This window comes from Nelumbo lutea, chromosome 6, assembly GCF_056320005.1.
Source record: "Nelumbo lutea isolate HS-2025 chromosome 6, American lotus-T2T, whole genome shotgun sequence".
NCBI classification, from domain to species: Eukaryota; Viridiplantae; Streptophyta; class Magnoliopsida; order Proteales; family Nelumbonaceae; genus Nelumbo; species Nelumbo lutea.
The window spans coordinates 5046071-5066126 of record NC_142689.1 but is presented as its reverse complement, the minus strand read 5'-3'; the positions used below and the strand labels follow the sequence as shown (position 1 = coordinate 5066126).

Sequence of the window (20056 nt, the reverse complement as noted above, 5' to 3'; positions counted from 1 at the left end):
AGTCAATTAGAAAATTGGAATAAATAGATTGATGGTTTCCGATGCACCAAGAAAACTATAGCTTGCAAGAGTTGCAAGCTTGCAGCAAACATTCTAGGGTGTCACCATCTACCATTATTAAAATGAACCATCTGTTCAGACCAAGACTGTTTGGCCTAAGAACCAATCCCCAAAACGGTTCTCTATCCAATTCAATTTTAAAAACCTTATCTACACCCTGGGCATAACTGATTTCTCTTCAAGTTTGCCTTTCTAGTTAAGCGCATGCTGCAGATAGATCAAATAAACCACTTTTGCTACAACAGTAACGGTATCTTAGCGCTGCCCTGAAACAAAAATCAAAAGCAATGACCCTACTCTAAATTAAATAAAGTAACTTCTTAGTGGGGCCATAATAATAAATCTAAATCCATGATTTTTTAGGCTAGTAAAAGCGAACTCTAGGTCAATTGGGGACTTGGGTCCGTGATTGGACCTTGCTTGTTTAAGTCTTAGCCTCCTGGTTGGTCATAGTCAGATCTTACGCAGCTCAACCCCGCAAGATGAAATTCATTTAGGGCATTTAACGTTTGTGATCGGGATAGAATTGAGGCAATTATATATTTTATATAAGGGAAATTCTATGATACGGAAAATATACAGTAAGGAAAGAGTTTTGACCAATCAAAATTCATCCATGAATTTTGATAAATGACACCTGATTCATTATCACGTTTATGATTTCAATTTAGGAAGAAGTGCCAATCAGTCCATATCAGAATTTACTAGGCCCAAAGTACAGGGGGAATACATCCTGACGGTGAATTGATGCCAAATTCACGGGCAGGATGTGATTTATAGGGGGAGAGAGCTAGTTGTAGGGGGGGGGGCGTGAAATTCAGAATTCTGCATTGTGTGTTTTCGTACTTTTTTCTTCAATTGTTTTTCCGGTATTATATCTTTTCTATATCATAGTCCAACCTTTTATATAAAATAGATGATCCTGTCAAAATCGAATAAGACAAGTGGAATCTCATTTGAGTTTGACGGAGATATTTTTAAATAATTTTTGTGTATTTAAATTAAGTTAGTTTAAGAAAGCTTTGATAGAGTTTACTATGAGTTAGGATCGTTTTCTAGTGTCTTCGTAGGTTATTTATGAATTTATCTTCGTTTTAAAGCAATTATAGGTTGTATTATGATTATTATCTTGGTTTCTCAATCTAAATTGAATTGGATAGGAACATCCAAGTTCATAAATTAGAATTTACATCTGTGCCCCACAACGTTCCACAATATATCTCCGACGTGTATTAGGAACATCTCCAGATGCATTGTACTAGAAACATCTTCTGCTGATTGGGAGATATTCTTAATGCACGGCGGGGATGTGCTGTGGGACGTTGTGGGGCGCCCCCTTGTACTGCACAGATCTGAACTCCATAGTATGGATCCTTGACCCCGTACAAAAATTAATGTCTCGAGAGTTCCAACCCATTGAAAATGCTTTTTAATATTTTTGGTTACTTTAAAATCTGTAATTTTTGTTGCGTATTGCACCCCCACAAAGCAACCGCTTGTATTCCATTTTTTTTTTCCTTAGGTAAAATATAAAAACTTCCTCTAAAGTTTCTGTCAGTCATAAAAACCTCTCTTTAGGTTTCACTTTCATAAAACCACCCCTATAATTTACCAAAAACCTATAGTTACCTTCCTTCCATCTTTGTTCTTAAAATGAGAACTTAAAAGTTATAAAATTACCCTTACAATTTATTAGGAATCTATGATATAAAATGCCATATTTTATTCTTTCCAATCTAATTTAGAGATCTTTTATAATTGGAAGCTAAAAATTCTTTTTGGAGGTAATTTTCTTGTAAATTGATAGATGAAAGGGTAAAATGAATATTTTTGACAACCCCCCCCCCCACCATTGCGAGGCAATGTTTGCAAATCATCATTGACCCAATCGATCGAATTGTTAAAACGTTTAAAATGTCACTTAGGCCCCGTTTGCTTTTCGGTTAGTTATTTACCCAGGTAAATGCAATTATTTGGGTAAGTTTTTTCTATGAAACACTTACCCAATCTTTTATTTCCTAGATAAATAATGTAATGACCATTTTAACCTTAAAAATTCATTATTAAAAGGGGCATTTTTATCCCATTTTAAGTGTTAACAACTTTCCCCCTAGGTGGGAAAGTCATTTACCCACCCGAGATAGGTAAGTGATACCGAGAAAAGTAAACTTTCTTTGGTCCCCACATAGGATTCTTGGTCAATGGGAACCAAAATCCCATTCACCAACTTTCCCCCTTCTCAAAATCCAAAACAATAACACCCCCTTGACATAGTTTTGATATTGGTCAACCTCAAACCTGTGTAGTTTAAAACCATTGATATGATCAAAACCCACTAAAACTAACTATTGGGTAAATCGTTGACTTGCTTGACCCAATCAAACACATAATAAAATATTATTTTTTATACATTTATATTTATAAAAAAGATAAAAAAATAAAATTATAATCAATTTTTATAATATATTTTTTATTTATAGTATTTATAATATCAAATTATCTATAATTTTTAATATATATTCATATTTCCTAATATTTTTATTTTTAATACTAATTAATTTATAATGGGCTTGAGTAGCTCATGAGATCAACTCGAGTTAGTTCAAGATAGAAACTTGAAACATGGTCGAGCATCATTATACCCGTCTCAACTTGACTCATTTACACCTCTAGTTAATTAAGGGTTACAATTTACAATTTATACTCGTCTCAACCTGACTCGTTCAATTGTCCAATTGAGTAAATTTTATTTTGACGGATAACTTTTCGTGATCTACCTACATATTTCAAAACTGAAATAAAAATATGCAATAATTTTATAGAATCTTTGACCAGTTGCATTGCAGCAAAGACTTTGGATCAAATCTCGCTCTAGCCAGGGTTGGGAGGTTAAGGGGATGGGTTACACCCACGAAGCAATAATATATTAATTAAACCCAAAATAAAACGTGTCACAGACTCACAGTTTTCACTTTTATGCTCCTTCATGTCATTTCACTTCAATATTTGTTAAAACCCAGCTTAATTTAGATAACCTTTTCCATGAGTTACCCGTTCTAGATTATTGAAGCGATGATGCACAAAATAATTGAAGAGAAACCGACCGACCGGCCAACCATCCAAACAAACAAACAAACGAGGTGGTAGGTAAAGCAAAAACACTCCACGATCAATTTCGATCCCTTGTTTTTCGCTTCTACATGACTCAGAAGTAAGAAATCAGAACAGCCCCTAATCAATTAGCCTTCTTTATATAAATAAAATAATCCAACACAAAACCATGTCCAATCCAAACAAGTCTTCTTTCTCCTTTTCTCACAAGTACTTTGATTCATACAAACCATTATAAGTACCACTCCCTTCCCATTCTCTCTTGCCCAACCCATCTCTCTCTCCCCCTCTCTGTCCGTCTCTGTTCTTTGAGCCATTACGAAGCGGCCATTATTTAAGCCCATTTTACTTCATTAATCTTTCATAAAACAACAAAGAAAGATGAAGCAAACCCAATTCGTTATTGAAGCCGTAGATGTGGAATCCATGGCCAAGGAATCGGGGCTTTCTGTCCTGCAACTCCTCGCATCACTGGCCGAATCCGCGAAAAGCCTAGCTAGGTCCCCCATTTCCAAATACCCCGTTGGAGTCGCCGGATTGGGATCCAACGGCCGCATCTTCCTCGGCGTAAACCTCGAATTCCCTGGCCTCCCCCTCCATCACTCTGTCCACGCTGAGCAGTTCATGATCACCAACGCCGCCATCAACGGTGAGACCCAACTCCGCTATATCGCCGGCTCCTCCGCCCCCTGCGGTCATTGCCGCCAATTCATGCAAGAAATGCGCAACGCATCTGATATTAACATCTTGATCACTTCCACCACCCAACACGGAAGAGACGCAGAAGCTGTGTTTCGGCCGATATCCCACTTTTTGCCTCATCGATTCGGTCCTGAGGACCTGCTTAACAAGGACGTGCCTTTGCTTTTAGAGCCTCGTCATAATGGCTTGGCCTTCAAAAATGACGACCACGGTAGTATCAAGACCACCGGCGACGTCATGGCAGCAGATTACGAGGAGAAGAAAGACAAACTAAAATTGGCAGCACTGGAAGCTGCTAACGAGTCACACGCGCCTTACAGCGGGTGCCCGTCCGGGGCGGCGCTTATGGACACGGAGGGGAGGATTTACAAAGGGTGGTACACAGAGTCTGCCGCGTATAATCCGAGCTTTGGGCCGGTGCAAGCGGCGTTGGTTGCGTATGTGGCGGCCGGCGGCGGTGGCGGATATGAGGAGATCGTGGCGGGGGCATTGGTGGAGAAGGAAGGAGCAGTGGTGTGCCAAGAAGGCACGGCACGGTTGCTGTTGCGATTGGTGTCACCGCGATGTGAGCTCAACGTGTTCCATTGCAAGTAGTCAGTCAGTTGCAGTTTCGGTTTCATGAACTCATCCTTCATGCTATACTGTAGCGTCATTTGTACAGAGAAGTGGGTCCCACTGTCCTTTAGAATTTCGATTGGGGTAATAGCATATAAGGGCAATTTTGGGGTTTAATATCAATAAAAATAATATTTTTAAAAAATTTTAAAAATAGGTTAATTTTTTTTTTAAATAATAGCTATAAAGGCCAAAAAATACTGTAATGATCTTCTTCTTGCCATTTGTTCACCAGCACCGCCCTGTTTGGCACCCGCTACCACTTCTACCCACTTCTGCCCATTTGTCGAAGGTGGGTAGGTGGCGGCAGCGGTGCTGGGCAAAGGAATGACCACCAGCACCATCTTTACCTCTAGCCACCTCCAGCAACGTTGCCGTAAGCGGAGGCGGAGATGGGTGGAGGTGGATGGCGGTGCTGGTGAACAAATGGCGAGAAGAAGATGTTGAACAATGCTTTTGCCCTTTATTGATATTATTTTTAAAAAACTAATCTATTTTTGATTTTTTTTAAATATTACTTTTGTTGATATTAATACTTTTTTAAAAATATTACTTTTATTTAGCATATAAGGGCAACTTTTGGGTTTAATATCAATAAAAGTAATATTTTTAAAAAATTTTCAAAAATAGATTACTTTTTAAAAATAATATCAATAAAGGGCAAAAACACTGATCATAATCTTCTTTTTGCCATTTGTTCACCAGCACCGCTGTCCGCCACTGTCATACGTCGCCACCTCTGGCAACGTTGTCGGAGGCGGAGGCGGGCGACGGCAAACAACTGCTATGAACAAATGACAAAAAGAAGATGATGAACATTGTTTTTGCCCTTTATTAATATTATTTTAAAAAGAAGTTAACCTATTTTTTATTTTTTTAAATAAAATAAAATTTGCCCTTATATGCTATTGCCACTAAGACTTTTCCCTAAGATACGACAAATCCGCACCTATCAACTATGGCCTTACCATGGGCCCATTGCCCATTTCTTTCTTTTGTTTTGGGGGAGAGAAAGAGAGAGAGTTGATGGAGGTCTTAGACGTGAAGCCAAGGCAAAATGGTAAAGTTTAGTTGATTTGTTGATGTGGCCAAGAGGAGGCCCGGATCTCTCACGCGATTGAACGTTTCAACGCAAGTCTACATATTCCATTGCATTCGGTCCGCTTTCCCGGATAGACTCATAGACGATGACAGAAGGCCCACTAATTGCCGATGCCCATTGTATTGTGTTAATTCAGCCCAGCCCACATAGAACTTGGGCCGGGCTTGGGAATTAGATTTCTTTTTTTGTAACGCACAACTTGGGCCTTGGTTTTAGGGACATTAGTTTGGAATTGGGCTAAGACATCCCTTTTCTTTAGAAGGAAATAAAGAGAAAATCTTGTTATCATAGTTTTCTACTTTTCTTTGGATCGAAATCGATCTAATGGCCATGTTTGTTCATTGCCGGTGCAATTATAATGTAGAGATGTGACTGAATCTGAAATACGCCTGTGGGGCGAACCAAAATCTAAACCCACCACGAATTCGCGAATGCAATGGTTTCGTTTTGGTTTCTCATTGTAATAATTCGCCCGTGGTGCTGGAAAGCGTTGCACGCTAGTGTGTCGTTTGCGCATAGCACGGAACGTGGCTGGATTTTAGCTAATACATGTTTGGAAGTTAAATACTATTTACTAAACACCTAATCAACTCCACATGCTCTCTTCCTCTTCCCAGGAGGCAGAATCTGGTCAACGTGTCAAATCCAACAAACTTTTACACAATACACAATACGCTTCGTTCGACTAAGAGTCAGAGAGAGAGAGAGAGAGAGGGAGAGAACTTCAACCAACAAGCAAACAAGCAACAAACAATCAAAGCTTACAGTCAACAATGAACTCAACTCCCAAATCTGGGAAAAGGGGAGAAAATAGTAAAAGTTCTTTCTTTTTCAAACCTGGCTTTAAACTGAAACACAAAAGCTCCAAATCAATAAACCTTCACCGTTATCAATAAAGAAAAGTGTTCGATCGTTGAATTGGTTCTAAGAGGAAGAAGACGAAGTCTCCTGGAGAGGGCGTTTCGTTTCATCCCCAGTAGCCAATAGCCCAGCCGACCTGGCCGACTCTTCGTCCCCAAATAGATCATCCGTCTTCCTCAAAACCCCATGAACCAACACCACCACCACTCCGATCAAAAGCGACACCAGAATGTTGAGTGTCGCGTGGGTCAGCAGCAGCAACACGATGGTCACAATCGATAACACGATCAGCACCACACGGTCGTTAACCGTACGGCTCAGGATCACTAAAGGCTCATCCCTCAGGAAGTAGAGGAACAACCAGGCTGCCATCATGACCACGAACACGATCAGCGATATGGGATGCCATAACAAGCTCAGGAACAGCACCACCAACACGATGATCACGTAATTCATGAGGAAGTAACCCACGTTGGTTCTGACCCTGCCGACGGCCTCTGGGAAGCTGCCCGGAATGCCTATTGCGTGCCGGTGGACCATCTCTTTCCATGGCCTCCGAGTGCCCAGGCCCGATACTATCCGTTCCTTTGCGCGAGAAATGTATCCTAGACTGCTTGATCCCGGAGACGACGATGCTGTAGGTATCGTCCCATACGTCGTCATTTTCCGGTGATCTCACGGGAAAATTGATCCTCAGGCCTCACCTTTTGCCGCTGCTATAAAAGGAAGCATGCGCGCCGGCCGATGGCCGGTGGAAGCGATGCAAAAGAGACTGGGAGCCTCTTTGTTTGATGGTCAGTTGGTCACGAACTGGCTAGAAGAGCGGCCTATAATTAATTGAAGGGAGGGAAAAAGCATAAGATGCATCCTGGGCTTATCATCCTTTAGTGGTCCCTACACGACGTCAGTCCTCAGTTCTGTCGTTCGTGGGCCCACTCCCAGGGTGTCAATAACTCTGAAGTCTTTAAGTATATAGTATTTTATCCATCGTTCGGAAGCGAAAAGATCTGTTCATCAGTCGGTGAAGTATCTGGTCGAATTCCAGACGTTAGGTCCTATGATTGAACGGCCTTGATCGATGTTCTGGTGAGATGATAATGTTTGAAGAGAAATATATATATATATATATATATATATATAAAGCGTTGAAATCCTACAATAACATATAAGGTATTAATTCAACAATTCCGCTCCGGTGCAAGCTGGGAGGAGATAAGGTCTGCGAAAGCGTCATGGGGACGACGACGTAAATTGGAGAAGAGAACAGAAAGACAACGCCATACCGAAAAATCCGGTTGGCATGGCCACGTGGGAAAGTTGGAAGAATGAAATGAAATGAGAGCGTTGGGCTTCCACGTGGCCTCCCTACGATCTTCCAGAAGGGGTCGAAGAATGTCCTCCAGAAGCAAAGGGAGACGGAGGAAATGATTCCAATCAAACAAAGGAGAAACGACACCAGAAATCAAGAGTGTCTAGATCAAATATGGGGTTTTGACTGATTCCAGTTACACGGTTCTGAAAATTTGTCGCGGCCTACAACAAAGCCACTAGAGAAGCACATCCAATATAAACTATCAAGACACCCTGTCTCAGACTCTCGGTGTTTCTGGTATCCATGTATTAGCACTTAGCAGCACATGTCGGAGATGGGGATACCCTGAAAAGTGGGGTGGGTCGACTGTAAAAGAGACTTTTGGGGGGAGAAAAGGGTTAAACAGGTGAAGCCCAAAATGTGGGCCGACTGAATGAATAGTCCAGGCATATCGAGTCGGGTCAAACTGTTTCGCACTTGTTCTTGGTGATTGTCCCAAACTCACAAGGAAGGCCCAGCAAGCCAATAACAGTCTAGTGTAGCAGTATCAGGGCGGCCACCCTTGATCTAAAGTGTTTTGTTAATTTGGGTGGATGTTCATGCATGTGGGTTGAGCTACAACTAACCCACTTAACCCCCATCAACCCATTTAACACCCACATCCACACATCCACTGACAGAAACGTTTACAGCTCAAGACCTCAAGTGTTGAGGCTTTTGAGCTTTTCAGTAATTATCATCTGGCCAGTGGCCACCACCTCCGATTGTCCTCCGAGAAATTGAAAAGAGAAGAGTGGTTTATTTTGTTGAATTTCCAGCACTAGCAGGACACATGGAAGACAGCAAGACAGGCAACATGTTAAGAGTTGGGGCTTTTGAAGCCTACTGTTGGAAAGGATTTTACTTTCGATCTTCCAAATCATTTTGATGTGCATATTTGTTAGTAAACTTTTTTTTTCTTTTTTAAACTTGGCTTAGAAGTTGGAACTGTAAACCCAATGCTGAGGATGAGGATCGTCCAACTCTGATGATCAGAAGGGTGAAGAAGAATGAGAGAGAGAGAATTTGGGTATTTTCTCCGTAATGTGTAGAGAGAGAGAATTTGGGTAACCTTTTCTCCATAATAGGGTTAAAATGAAAATCACGTTAATGAGTCTCTATAGGGACTTATTTATAGTTTTTAGTTTTTAGACTCTAAAGTTTTCTCATATTTTCTATTTTACCCATTTTGCCCTTGTGTTTAATTAATGCATATGCTATTAATTATCATTCTAAAATATTCTTAATGTTTGGTTTGAAGGAAAAGGTAAGGAAAGGAAGGGAAAACTAAAAAAAACTATACAAAATTTGTAAAAGTTTTCCTATCTTTTCCTTCATTTTCCTACTTTTTCCTTCAAACCCAACACAGTTATTCTATAAAAGTCCTTTCGTAAATTTGTAAATAAGTAAATAATTGGTTTGATCCAATCCAGTCTGACCCGAATTTATGTCGGGTTGGCTGGGTTAATGTATTTATATAAATCCACTGGTGAACTGGTTCAGATCAATTCAATCTACTCCTTTCGGTGCCAAGGGTTAAATAATATATCCAACAAGCATAGGGAATAGGGAATAAATGCCAAAATTACAACAGAAAATATGCTTCATACAACTTCAAAGAAGAGAGACTCTCTCTCTCTCTCTCTATATATATATATAACCTGTTCATCTTATATTGGTGCTCTAGAAAACAAACCAAGTCAAATAATGAATTAATTTCTTCCTTCAAATAAATAATAGATGGTTGTTTACAAAATACAGCAGTTACATGTGATATTGTTTGAAAAATCAAAATGGTTTCCATCAATTAAGGGTGTATTCGACAATGTACTGGTTTTGTTTTTCTTTTGATCAGTGTACTGGTTTTGTTTTCTAAAACAAAAAACAACTGCCACACATTTTCTGCTGATGTGGCAATTGCTTTTTGTTTTAGAAGACAATACCATCCACATTGTCAAACACCCCTGAAATCAACCAATGAAGCTCCAACATAACTCTTTTGGTCCGAAAAGCAACCATTATGACAGCATATGGTAGGACTTCAATATTCTGCTCTCATCACTTGAATTCCAAGGCACTTGCGACGAGTTCTGATTTCTTGTTTGTTTGATACTATCATAGCTTCTAATGAGTGTAAATGACATAGAGTAACAATATATCCATAAACCATCCCATTTGAATATATCTGGTTCACTGGTTGGGTGGAAAGAAATCCCCTCTCAGGACCTTCCAAGGGCCATAATAAAACTTTGGCTTCATGAGAGGCACTGCTTCTCCTGGGTGATCTTCCCAATATTTCTCCTGCTCAAGACCATGCCACAGAAATCTCAATTTACGGAAAACTTGCTGCTTTGAACAGAAAAAAATTGTTAAGTTCGAATTCTATTTTACAACATTTGACAGCATATGAAGAAGTTACTCATAGACAATTAGTCCCATGAAGTAGCGGATGCAGACCCGGGATCTTCTACAAACAAAATGTGTACAATGGGCTACAAAACCCAATCAGGAGTGAACACGTCAGTTGCTGGTACATCCGACTGTGTAGGCTCCCGACATTTTTACTCCTGATTGAATTTCATAGCCCGTTGCACACATTTTATTGTAGCAGATCCAGAGTTGAAGCAAAGTACCTTTTCTAATTAATGGCTGAAAATCAACCGTGTGCACAAAAAAAGAAGACAAGAATAGGCCTCAAATATGCATTAGACCTTAGTGCAAAACGAGCTGACAATAAAAACAATCAAAGCAGAGAAGGCTCCCAATACAACTCAGATCTCTTAACTCCCCTCATGAGAGAATTGGCCAAGGAATTGGGCAGATATCTGGAATATATACATATATACATCTATGTATATGCTAAAGATCAAACATCCCTTGTATGAAACAAAATGTATTTGCATCCTGATGAGGGCGGATTTGGCCCTCCAATGACATCATGGCACATGGCACCTTAGAACAGCTAGATGACACACAAATACCACCTAAGCAAAGATTTGGAGTCCTAAATCGTGGTTCGTTTTCGCCCCAACTTAGGCCAACTAGAAGCACCTCGTCCAGGGCCGACCTGTAGTACCTCGTCATCGGCCAAAGTGACCTTGACGCAAGGAGTGACCTCCCTCAAGGGCATGCCAACCTGATTGAGGTCCAGGTGGCGACCTAACCTGTGAGACATGCTCGCCAACCAATTCTGCATGCACGGCCTATCACTACCGGGTCTCTTGGAAGTTGGCCCCTGTATCGAATGTTCCAGAGGAGACCGAGCAAGGCGTGAAGACTAGTCTATGTGTACGACTACCTTCGTGGGTTTCGGACCAATTGGGCATGGCTTCCTGGAGAACTTGGACGTGATGTGTGAAGCCCACATTAAGCAGCACCTATATAAAGGCCTAACCTCCAACCTAACGGGGGAGAGGTAATGATGTAGCGATCTGGCTTCTAGTGGTGCAGCGAGCTAGGTGAATCTACAAGACAGCGGATTAGAGAACCTGAGGTGGCTAACCTGGCGAGGTCACTCTAATGCTTAAGTTAGTATACTGTGATGCGAGCTGAAAGCTTTGAGAGCTAGAGAGTAGAAAAATGACGCATACCTTGTGTCATTGGGGATGGTGCCTTTATATAGTTGAGCTCTCGCGGGTTTTGCGGATCAGTTCCGGGATCTTCGTCCTGAGGGGATCTGTTTCCGTTTTGATTGGGGAGTAATGTATCAATTAATAAAAATTATCAATTCCGCACAATTCGGGTGGGGATAAGATTAGGCCTGTCGTTACGCGGCGTGATCCCGTGAGGTTCGGGATCTACTGGAGAAACTTCCGAAGTCGGTATGTGGCAGTTTAGGTCGGTAGCCCCGAGCTAATACTTCGGTTCTTTTAGTTTCGAGTTGGATTGAACGCCAAGGTGCCTCGATGCCGAAGTGACTCTATGCCAAGGTGACCGAACACCCGAGCTAAAATGTTGCGAACTAGTCTTGCTAGGCTGAGATGTAATCCCTTAGTCAAGTCGTGTCCACGTGTCCCCTTCTCGCTAGGTTGCGTCAAATCACCCTTCATCAGGTAAGATGCGCAACTCAGCTCTCGCGGCCCTTTAACTCTTTTACTTTCAGCTCTCTCATAGAATCTCTGATTCACTGACTTAAGCATCGGAGTGCCTACCCCGGGTAAAGAAACCCGGGACACATTGACATTGCCTCTTTGCAGGGCTCTTTGGAAGGATATACAACTCGTCGACTTAGTCAGCTCGGCACTAGAACGACCCAGTCAAATCGGCCTAGTCAGCTTGGCACCCGAGTCATCTCCCGACAAGGAAATTTTCCAACTCAACATCTGAATCGCCTCTTAGCAAGGAAGCCACCAGCTCGGCATCCAAGCTACCATCCAGTTGAGAGCTGCCGAAACGCGCATCATCAATTGGCGTCGTCTATGGAAAACACAACAAAAAGCTAAGTTCTCACCTTCAAAAAGGTTGAATTCTCAATTCTGGATTGCTAAGTTTTCACCTTCTAAATCCCGGTTGTATTAAATCAATGACATTTTCGATCAGTACCAACATCTAGAACAAGAATCAATTACTAAGGGGCAAAAGCATCTGTGATGAACCTTGAGAACCCCCCTATGACAATCAGTAGCAACCACGCCAAACTCAACACTTCCAGTACCCTAGATAAATACGCCACTACCTCATGTGAACGTCCCTCTCCCCGCGATAGAGCCATCAGCGGTTCCCACCAGGATTGAAGCGCGACAATTTTATGAGCTAAAGCATGGATCTCTAGATGTGGGCATGGGAAGAGCAGTTCGGTGCATTCATACCGCCGCAGGATAAACAACAACAGAACAACCTCGACAACTAGCAATCCGACAATAGGCACCTCAGAGTGAGGCCACCCCCGCTGGTCGAGCCATTCGTGGTTCCCCATGGGGTTTGTCGGCCAACAGACTGTGAAGAAGCCTTGCTGACCTCAACTCATTCTATGTTTATACTCAACAACAGTCAGCCCAAACGAAGCCTCATCAATTCTGCTTCATGAAGTTGCCTCTACAGGTCGAGACCTTCATGGCTCCCGCGGGAGTTGGTGGCCAACGGACTGCACGGACGCCCTTGTAGGTTGAGCCTTCCAAGGCTCCTGTGCGAGCTGACGACCTATAGTTAGTAGAGCTGCCCCCGCAGGTTGAGCTCCTTGTGTCTCCGGTATGAGTAGACGATCAACGGACTGATGCAAAATAGCCGTGACACCGAACTACCGGCCAATGTCAACAATAACATACAAGGGGGGCAGAACATGAACAAGTAGCCCGGGCAAGTTTTCGCGATCTGGCCCAAATTGTCTCTCAACTTGAACTGCGAAGCCTCACTACTGATCGAGCTCTGTATGGCTCCTTTGAGAGCTGGAAGCGGACTGAACGAGGAATCGGCCTCGTAGGTCAAACCCTTCATGATTCCCATGAGAGTAGACGACCTGCAGACAGCAGAGCCGTCCCCTCAATGTGAGCCTCCCATGACTCCAGTAGGAGTGGGCAGCTAGCAGTTTCAGGAGCCGGTGGTACATGTACGCCATGAGCTCGCAAGCACCTACTCGGTGAAGCCAATCCCAAGTGACGACATAGAAGCAGCCACATTTAAGGATACTACAGATGACCATCCGCTTTGGCGAACTGGCAAGGCCACATGCCGGCTAAATTGCATAAGGGAGAGTGGACTATGAGTCACTCGGAAAGCCTAAGGGCCATGGTGCCGAGCCGACAGTGACCTCCGCGCCAAAAATAAAGAAGACCTAGCTGCTTTCTAAGCATACGGGCAGCGTAGACAACTTTACGCCAATGGTGTATTGGCAGTCATCCTAGGTTACCCTATACTGTGCCTAGTTGTGTTAGGAGCTCGGCATCTCAGGACAACCCACACTTAGAAAGTTTTGTGAAATTCATTGTACGCAAGAACAAGATGGCAAAAAAGAAAATTTCATTTCATTCTTATTTAAAAAAAAAGGAAAAAAATGAAGGGAAGACTAGTTCACTTTCAGCACCGTTGCAAAATCGTCGATCTCTTCACAATCGACCTCTGCCTCGGTTTTAGGCTTCGCATCGACCTTGCTGGCTACTTTGTTAAGAAACCGACTCGAAGGACATTGCACCAAAGCATACCTGAGTGGAGCGACCTAACAAGGCAGTCACACAGAACCCCTTCTTGAGGATGGCATGATGAACTTTGCTCTTGAGGTACTTAGTCGGATTGCAAAACTCCTTGATGGTTGCATCCCTAGTAAGGTAGATGTCATCGGGGTACCTGCTCCACCTCTCCTTGAGTGAACGAATTCGCTCTCGTGCCCCGATAATCAAGATAGTGAAGTCCTGCATAAGACTACAAATACTTGGACTCTTCCGACCTGAGGAGCAAATTAGACCGACGCTCACGACTACAAGCTTATCGAATCAATCATTCCGGCCAAAAGGAAAAATCTATTCCCTTCGCCGAGCTACTCTTAGCTCGGGAGTGGGGTGCAATTGATGATGGCAGATTTGGCCCTCCAATGACATCATGACACATGGCATCTTAGAACAGCTGGATGACACACAAACACCGCCTAAGTGATGATTTGGAGTCTCATATCGCAGTTCGTCTTCGCCTCGACCTAGCAACCTGCCTTTGCCGCTAACCTGGCGACCTCGACCACAACTTAGGTCGGCTAGAAGCACCTCGTCCAAGGCCTACTTGTAGTACCTTGTCACTGGCCAAAGTGACCTCGATGCGAGGAGCGACCTCCCTCGAGGGCTTGCCGACCTGATTGAGGTCCAGGTGGCGATCTACGAGATGTGCTCGCCGACTAATTTTGCATGCACGACCCGTCACTATCGGGACTCTTGGAAGTTGGCCCCCGTACTGAATGTTCCAGAGGAGACCGAGCAAGACGCGAAGACTAGTCTACGTGTACGGCTACCTCTGTGGGTTTCGGACTGGTTGGGCATGACCTCCCAGAGAACTCGGACGCGATGCGTGAAGCCCACGCTAAGCAACGCCTATATAAAGGCCTAACCTCCAACCTAACGGGGGAGAGGTAAGATGCGCAACTCAGCTCTTGCGGCCCTCTAACTCTTTTACTTTCAGCTCTCTCATAGAATCTCTGATTCATTGACTTAGGCATCGGAGTGCCTACCCCGGGTAAAGAAACCCGGGACACTCTAACATTGCCTCCTTGCAAGGCTCTTTGGAAGGATATACAGCTCGCCGGCTTAGTCAGCTCGGCACCAGAACGACCCAGTTAGATCGGCCTAGTTAGCTCGGCACCCAAGTCATTTCCTGGCGAAGAAATTCTCCAACTCGACATCTGAATCGGAATCCACGAACTCGGCATCCGAGCTACCATCCAGCTGGGAGTTTCCGAAATGCGCATCATCACATCCTAATAAGGAAGGAACATCAGAAAGCTAACCAGGAGCAAACTCATCCAGCTTCAGCTGCAATTGCATTTTGAAAGAATGAAATGCATGAGAAAGCCTCACTCAGTTGCTAAGGACAACTAACATCAATATAGAACAATGCCATCAGGATATGCTGTAAGCACCATCCAGCTTTTCATTGACATGGATAGGGGAATCAGATGCATTTCCAGGCGTCCAACTTTGTCCAAACAATGGAAGAAAGACATAATTTAACATTTCCCATTGCATCGTATTGCTATATACTCCAACCCCTCCTTCCCCCACCCACCCAAAAAAGAAGCAGAGAGTACCTAAATAATACAATATTTTCTAGGAAAGTCTTTAAGCATATGATATTTGATATTTCAGCTAAAAGGAAAAAATAAACAAGAAATGTAAACATTGAAAATGCCTAAAGAAACCTCATCTTCTTGCACATCATTGGTAGTTTGGTACACATTAGCACCATCCCAAATTTACAGTTTCCCCTTAACCAGAAAAAGAAAAAAAAATGAAATTGCAGTATTCCTATGGGGAAAAGCATCATAGAAAAGCATACCCCCTTTGCATTTGGAAGAAACCTCTAACCATTTTATTGAAGAAAACACCAGTTTCATAGAGTGTAGGGCAAAGAAAGCTAAGGTCTTACTGTTGTATAGATCATCCATTATTAAGGAACTCAAGGGGTTTAAAACTGACAGCACTTCTGAAAGTTGGGATGCCATACTTCACAGAAACAGCCAAGTATTTTCTATCAACTATCAAGATGATTACCACAAAAGCATCCCTACAAAAAATACAGTTGAGCTTTTGGAGCTTTAATTGTTAACATATTTCAAAGAATTAACTAGGCCAAAGCACCATTTTAATACAAAGCAACAATCAGTAAGGAAAGAAAGAATACAACAGGACACGCCAAACGCAATCGAAAGGAAAACCCCATGATTCAGTTCTCAGAGAGGAAGAAACTGTTGAAGCAGTATAAAAAGATGATGGGTATTCGACCAAACCAAGGCATAAATAGGAAAAGTAAATAAAGAGAACCAGAATAGAAATAAAGAATGTTATTACCTTATACAGTTGTTCTGTTATTGCAGCTCCAATTACGCCAGTATAGAAGGCAGCGACATAGATGGTGACGAGTGGGGTGAAAGATTTGGGTCGCCTATAAGGCTCGATCATATCCCAAAGGAACGTCTTTTCCCATTTTGAGTACAAGTGATCCGCGTACTTCCTCCACAAATAGCTCGTCATTTCCGCTTCTCTCTGTTATTTCCTGCACCGATCGGGAAGAGGGTTTCTTCCAACTCGTAAGTCGCAACTCGTCAAAGGGTTTGGCCACCGATCCGAGTAAATAGACGAGTAGAGCTATTGGTTAACTCGTTTCTTTTTTTTTTTTGTCAGAAGGGGACTGTGCTAATTAAGTGCTAAGTTGCTAACTCTTCTTTTATTGAATCCCTTTTCACTCTATAAGCAGGTTGGTGGAGCCCCATACGAATATATTTTTATTCGTTTTCTCTTAACTTTTATTTTCTAAGAGGAATCTTTTAATTTTTAAGAGAAAATTTGTTATTCCTTTTTTTTTAACTTTCTTTTTCTTAAAAGTTCAATCATACAATTTTTTGTTTTTTAATAATACTTTTAAAAAAGACAAACAAAAATTTTCATATATGGGATTAAAATAGATATTTGATAATTTTCAGAATTTGGAATTCAGAACATGCATTCAAAACTCAGAAAAAAAAAAAAACAAAAAATTCACGGATACCGATATATGTCTTAATATAATTATTGTGAAAATGTTAGGTGAACTGTTGCAAATATCTCAATCATCCCCTTCACAATAATATCATGGTTATGTATCTTTTTATATGGGACGGTTGAAGATTTATTAATTGCTTTCCAATTGTTGATTTCGTTGAATTTAGTTCACAAGACATGATTGACTTCATATGCTTCTGCAAGCATGTATGTCACAGTCAGACTTGTCAAGAGACATGACTTGGGGACATGAAAGCCAGGATTAGAATTTAGAACCAACCAGTCTCCTGCATTGATAGATTGCAATTTGAGTTAAAGATTGTATGGTCAATTAATTTGCTAGGGAGACCTAGGAAAGACCAGGTTTGTGTCCATGGCCCTTGTATATGCATATTTTTTAGTTTCATCCATGTGGTTATCAATCACTGCACAGTATTGCACTTTACACTATACTATACTTCTGATCACATTTACAGGGTGAAGCCATGGATGGAAGGGGCCCATACCCATGGGAAGGAATTAGAAACTAAATCCTTCTGTATGAGTTCTGCCACTCAGTTAGTTGTATGGCTGTTCTCCCCAGCAGAACATTTGAGAGATGGTGTAGTTTAAAGCAGAAAAACACTGTAGTACGTATTTTGTAATATTGCTCTCTTTGAGCAAGAACTGAATGTGGTCATTGCTGGCTAATTGTCAATTATAATGATCTTTGATGGTATGTGAAAAAAGCTGAAATGTGGTTCTGATCCAGGTTCAGGCAAGGTGCAATGCTGAGTGGAGAGAATTTCGAGTCTGTATGAAGAAAGCTGAACAAGAATACTTTCATGTATGCATAGACAACGACGGGGGCGGATTCAATGACAAGAATACTTTCAAGTCACTGACACATATGATGATTCCTTTACCTTTATGATTCAACGACTGTTTCTCTATGAAACAGAACCTATCTACTATATATGAGTCGCTCTGTGTAATTGCATGTCGAATAGAAGTCACTGACACAGATAGTATTAGGAATTTGGAATGGCCCATATCAGAAAGTTAAGCATAGAAATTTTTTTTCTTGTATCCCTTAAGAATGCATAAAGGAATCATCATAAATATATTTCTTAGACCCTGTAATTTCCATTTTCAAACTAGAAATATTGCATTTTGACGAATTACAAGTGTTCACAAGGCTGACCAAAATGAGCATGGCTTCCCATTTGTACCAGAATTCATGGATCATAAGTATATTACATTTCAACCTCGATGCCTTCTTACGGTCTTACCCAATGCAAAATTTATACTTCTATTGTTTTTGTCTCATTTACACCCGTTGGCAGTACAACTTTTTGCATCTCAAAAACAGGTCCAAATTTTGCATCATTTCTTCCTACCTTAATTCTCTTTCATTTACACTCAGTCCACTTGCACTTGTATGCATCTACACCAGTGCAAAATGAAATTCACACTGCAAACAAATGGAACCTAAACTATCTAACGTGTCTTCTTCTCTTGGAAGTTTTACATGATATTCTAATAATCTTGAGATAAGATCTTATTGTGATAATATTCTAATAAATAAGATCTTAGGCTATGTTTGGTTTGAAAGAAAAATTAGAGAGAAACAAAATGTTGATGGAAAGCTTTCAAGTAATTTTATTTAAAAAAAAATTAAAAAAAAATCCTTAAGAACTTTCCCTCATCTTTCTGTTTTATTTTCTGTCATATCAAAAACAGCCCATTCTTGAGAAAATAATTCTTCAGCAGTTTTCATAACATTGATACTATATGAATTTCTCTGTTTTTTCCCCCGAAATTTTACTTGAGGCAGTTTGGTGGGGTTGAGATCAACCCAAGCCCAACCTGGTATTCACAAATCATCAACCATGTTTGACACAATTGGCCTTAGGCATCAACTCAGATCACCCGTTCACGTCATAGATGTTTTGGTTTCTTCAATTAAAGAACCGATAGTTTTGTTAATCGTAATTTACAAATTTCATATAGATTCTTATGTGTCATAGTTCCTACTTCCTACTTCATAATTCATACAAAATAACTAATTTATTCATTTAAATTTTCAAGTTGCTGGTCAAGAACTTCAGATCCAGTTGGAGTTGTGCTCCAGTCCAACTGCCTCTGAATTTGTCGCATCGGTTTGGTGCTTGAGCAATGACACCAGGCAGCCGTATGTACATCCCTCCACTTCTTTTTGTTGTTTTATCATGCACTCCTTATCTGGAGCTCAATCAGTCAATCTAAACCTCAAGTCTCAACACCTATAAATAAAAATCTCTGGGTGTTTCCATACTCGTGGTAGGGTTTCCAAAAGCAACCCTCTAAAGTCTAAAGCCGTTTTTGGTTTGGTAGAAAGAACAGAGAACGGCGAAATTCCTTATGGATTTTCCCACAACTTTCAATTACTTACTATTAAACCCAAACATAGCCTAATAGTGCAGGACAAGAATTAAATAAAATTGGACTATATGCAGCTTTAGAAATTTCCCTGGAATGGTTTTCAAAGGCTTTAACTGAAGGAGCTTCTGTTTTTCCAGGAAAGAAAAGAAAAGAAATGACAAAGGCATTTAAGATACAGTTGCATTCTTTATGTTGCTGCAGTGACCACTCTTAACTCACACCGATATTTGAGCTTGCTTTACATTACTGGTTCCAAGTGCAGATAAAGGAAGTTGTGCCACTAAGGAATCCATATAATATATTTTTTCTCAAGCACTTAAGGAACATGAACCCCTGAATTGGTATTTCAATGGAGGTTCAGAACAGGAATCCAGAATTTTTGCATCAGGGAAGGTTCTTAATTGAGTGAAACAGAGAAACAGGATTCTTATACCCACTCAAAATGGTTGAGGTAAGGCTTTGTAGATACCTCCAAGTCATTTCTACAGATGGATCCAAATACCATTACATTGGCAGGACTGCAAAGTGCAAACCTCTTTTCCTTTTACTAAAAATGGTAAATTTGATTAAGAGATAATATAAGTTATACAGAAGCATGCTCATATAGCAGTAGTCAGCCATACAGGAAATTTTTTATGGTAAATTGGTAAGCGAATTAATTGACAACCACCTCTACCA

At 41.2% G+C, this 20056-nt stretch overlaps 2 protein-coding genes and 1 pseudogene across 3 annotated transcripts; 1 reads left to right on the top strand and 2 right to left on the bottom strand.

Annotated features, from left to right (window-relative positions):
* Nucleotides 1–3207: 3207 nt before the first annotated feature.
* On the top strand, nt 3208–4633 carry LOC148846976 (cytidine deaminase 1 pseudogene; annotated as a pseudogene). Its single transcript, XR_016100458.1, has one exon. The product of XR_016100458.1 is annotated as a cytidine deaminase 1 pseudogene (transcript).
* A 1680-nt stretch (nt 4634–6313) lies between these two features.
* Nucleotides 6314–8670, bottom strand: LOC148846975 (PRA1 family protein F3-like). Its single transcript, XM_088951581.1, has one exon. It carries the CDS (start codon nt 7112–7114, stop codon nt 6515–6517), a length of 600 nt encoding a protein of 199 aa, XP_088807707.1. The 5' UTR covers nt 7115–8670; the 3' UTR covers nt 6314–6514.
* An 837-nt stretch (nt 8671–9507) lies between these two features.
* Nucleotides 9508–16612, bottom strand: LOC148846974 (uncharacterized protein At4g29660-like). The gene is made up of 2 exons (XM_088948597.1): nt 16286–16612; nt 9508–10103 (listed from the first exon to the last, which is right to left on the bottom strand). The coding sequence occupies exons 1-2, from the start codon at nt 16466–16468 to the stop codon at nt 9993–9995; spliced, it is 294 nt and encodes a 97-aa protein (XP_088804723.1). The 5' UTR covers nt 16469–16612; the 3' UTR covers nt 9508–9992.
* Between the last annotated feature and the right edge of the window lie 3444 nt (nt 16613–20056).

What these genes read in the sequence shown, in the direction of transcription:
- LOC148846975 (XM_088951581.1), bottom strand. Translation starts at nt 7,114, where the DNA reads ATGACGACGTATGGGACGATACCTACAGCATCGTCGTCTCCGGGATCA.
- LOC148846974 (XM_088948597.1), bottom strand. Translation starts at nt 16,468, where the DNA reads ATGACGAGCTATTTGTGGAGGAAGTACGCGGATCACTTGTACTCAAAA. An exon ending in TAACAGAACAACTGTATAAG is followed by an intron (nt 10,104 to 16,285) that starts GTAATAACATTC and finishes GGTCTTGAGCAG; the next exon opens with GAGAAATATTGGGAAGATCA.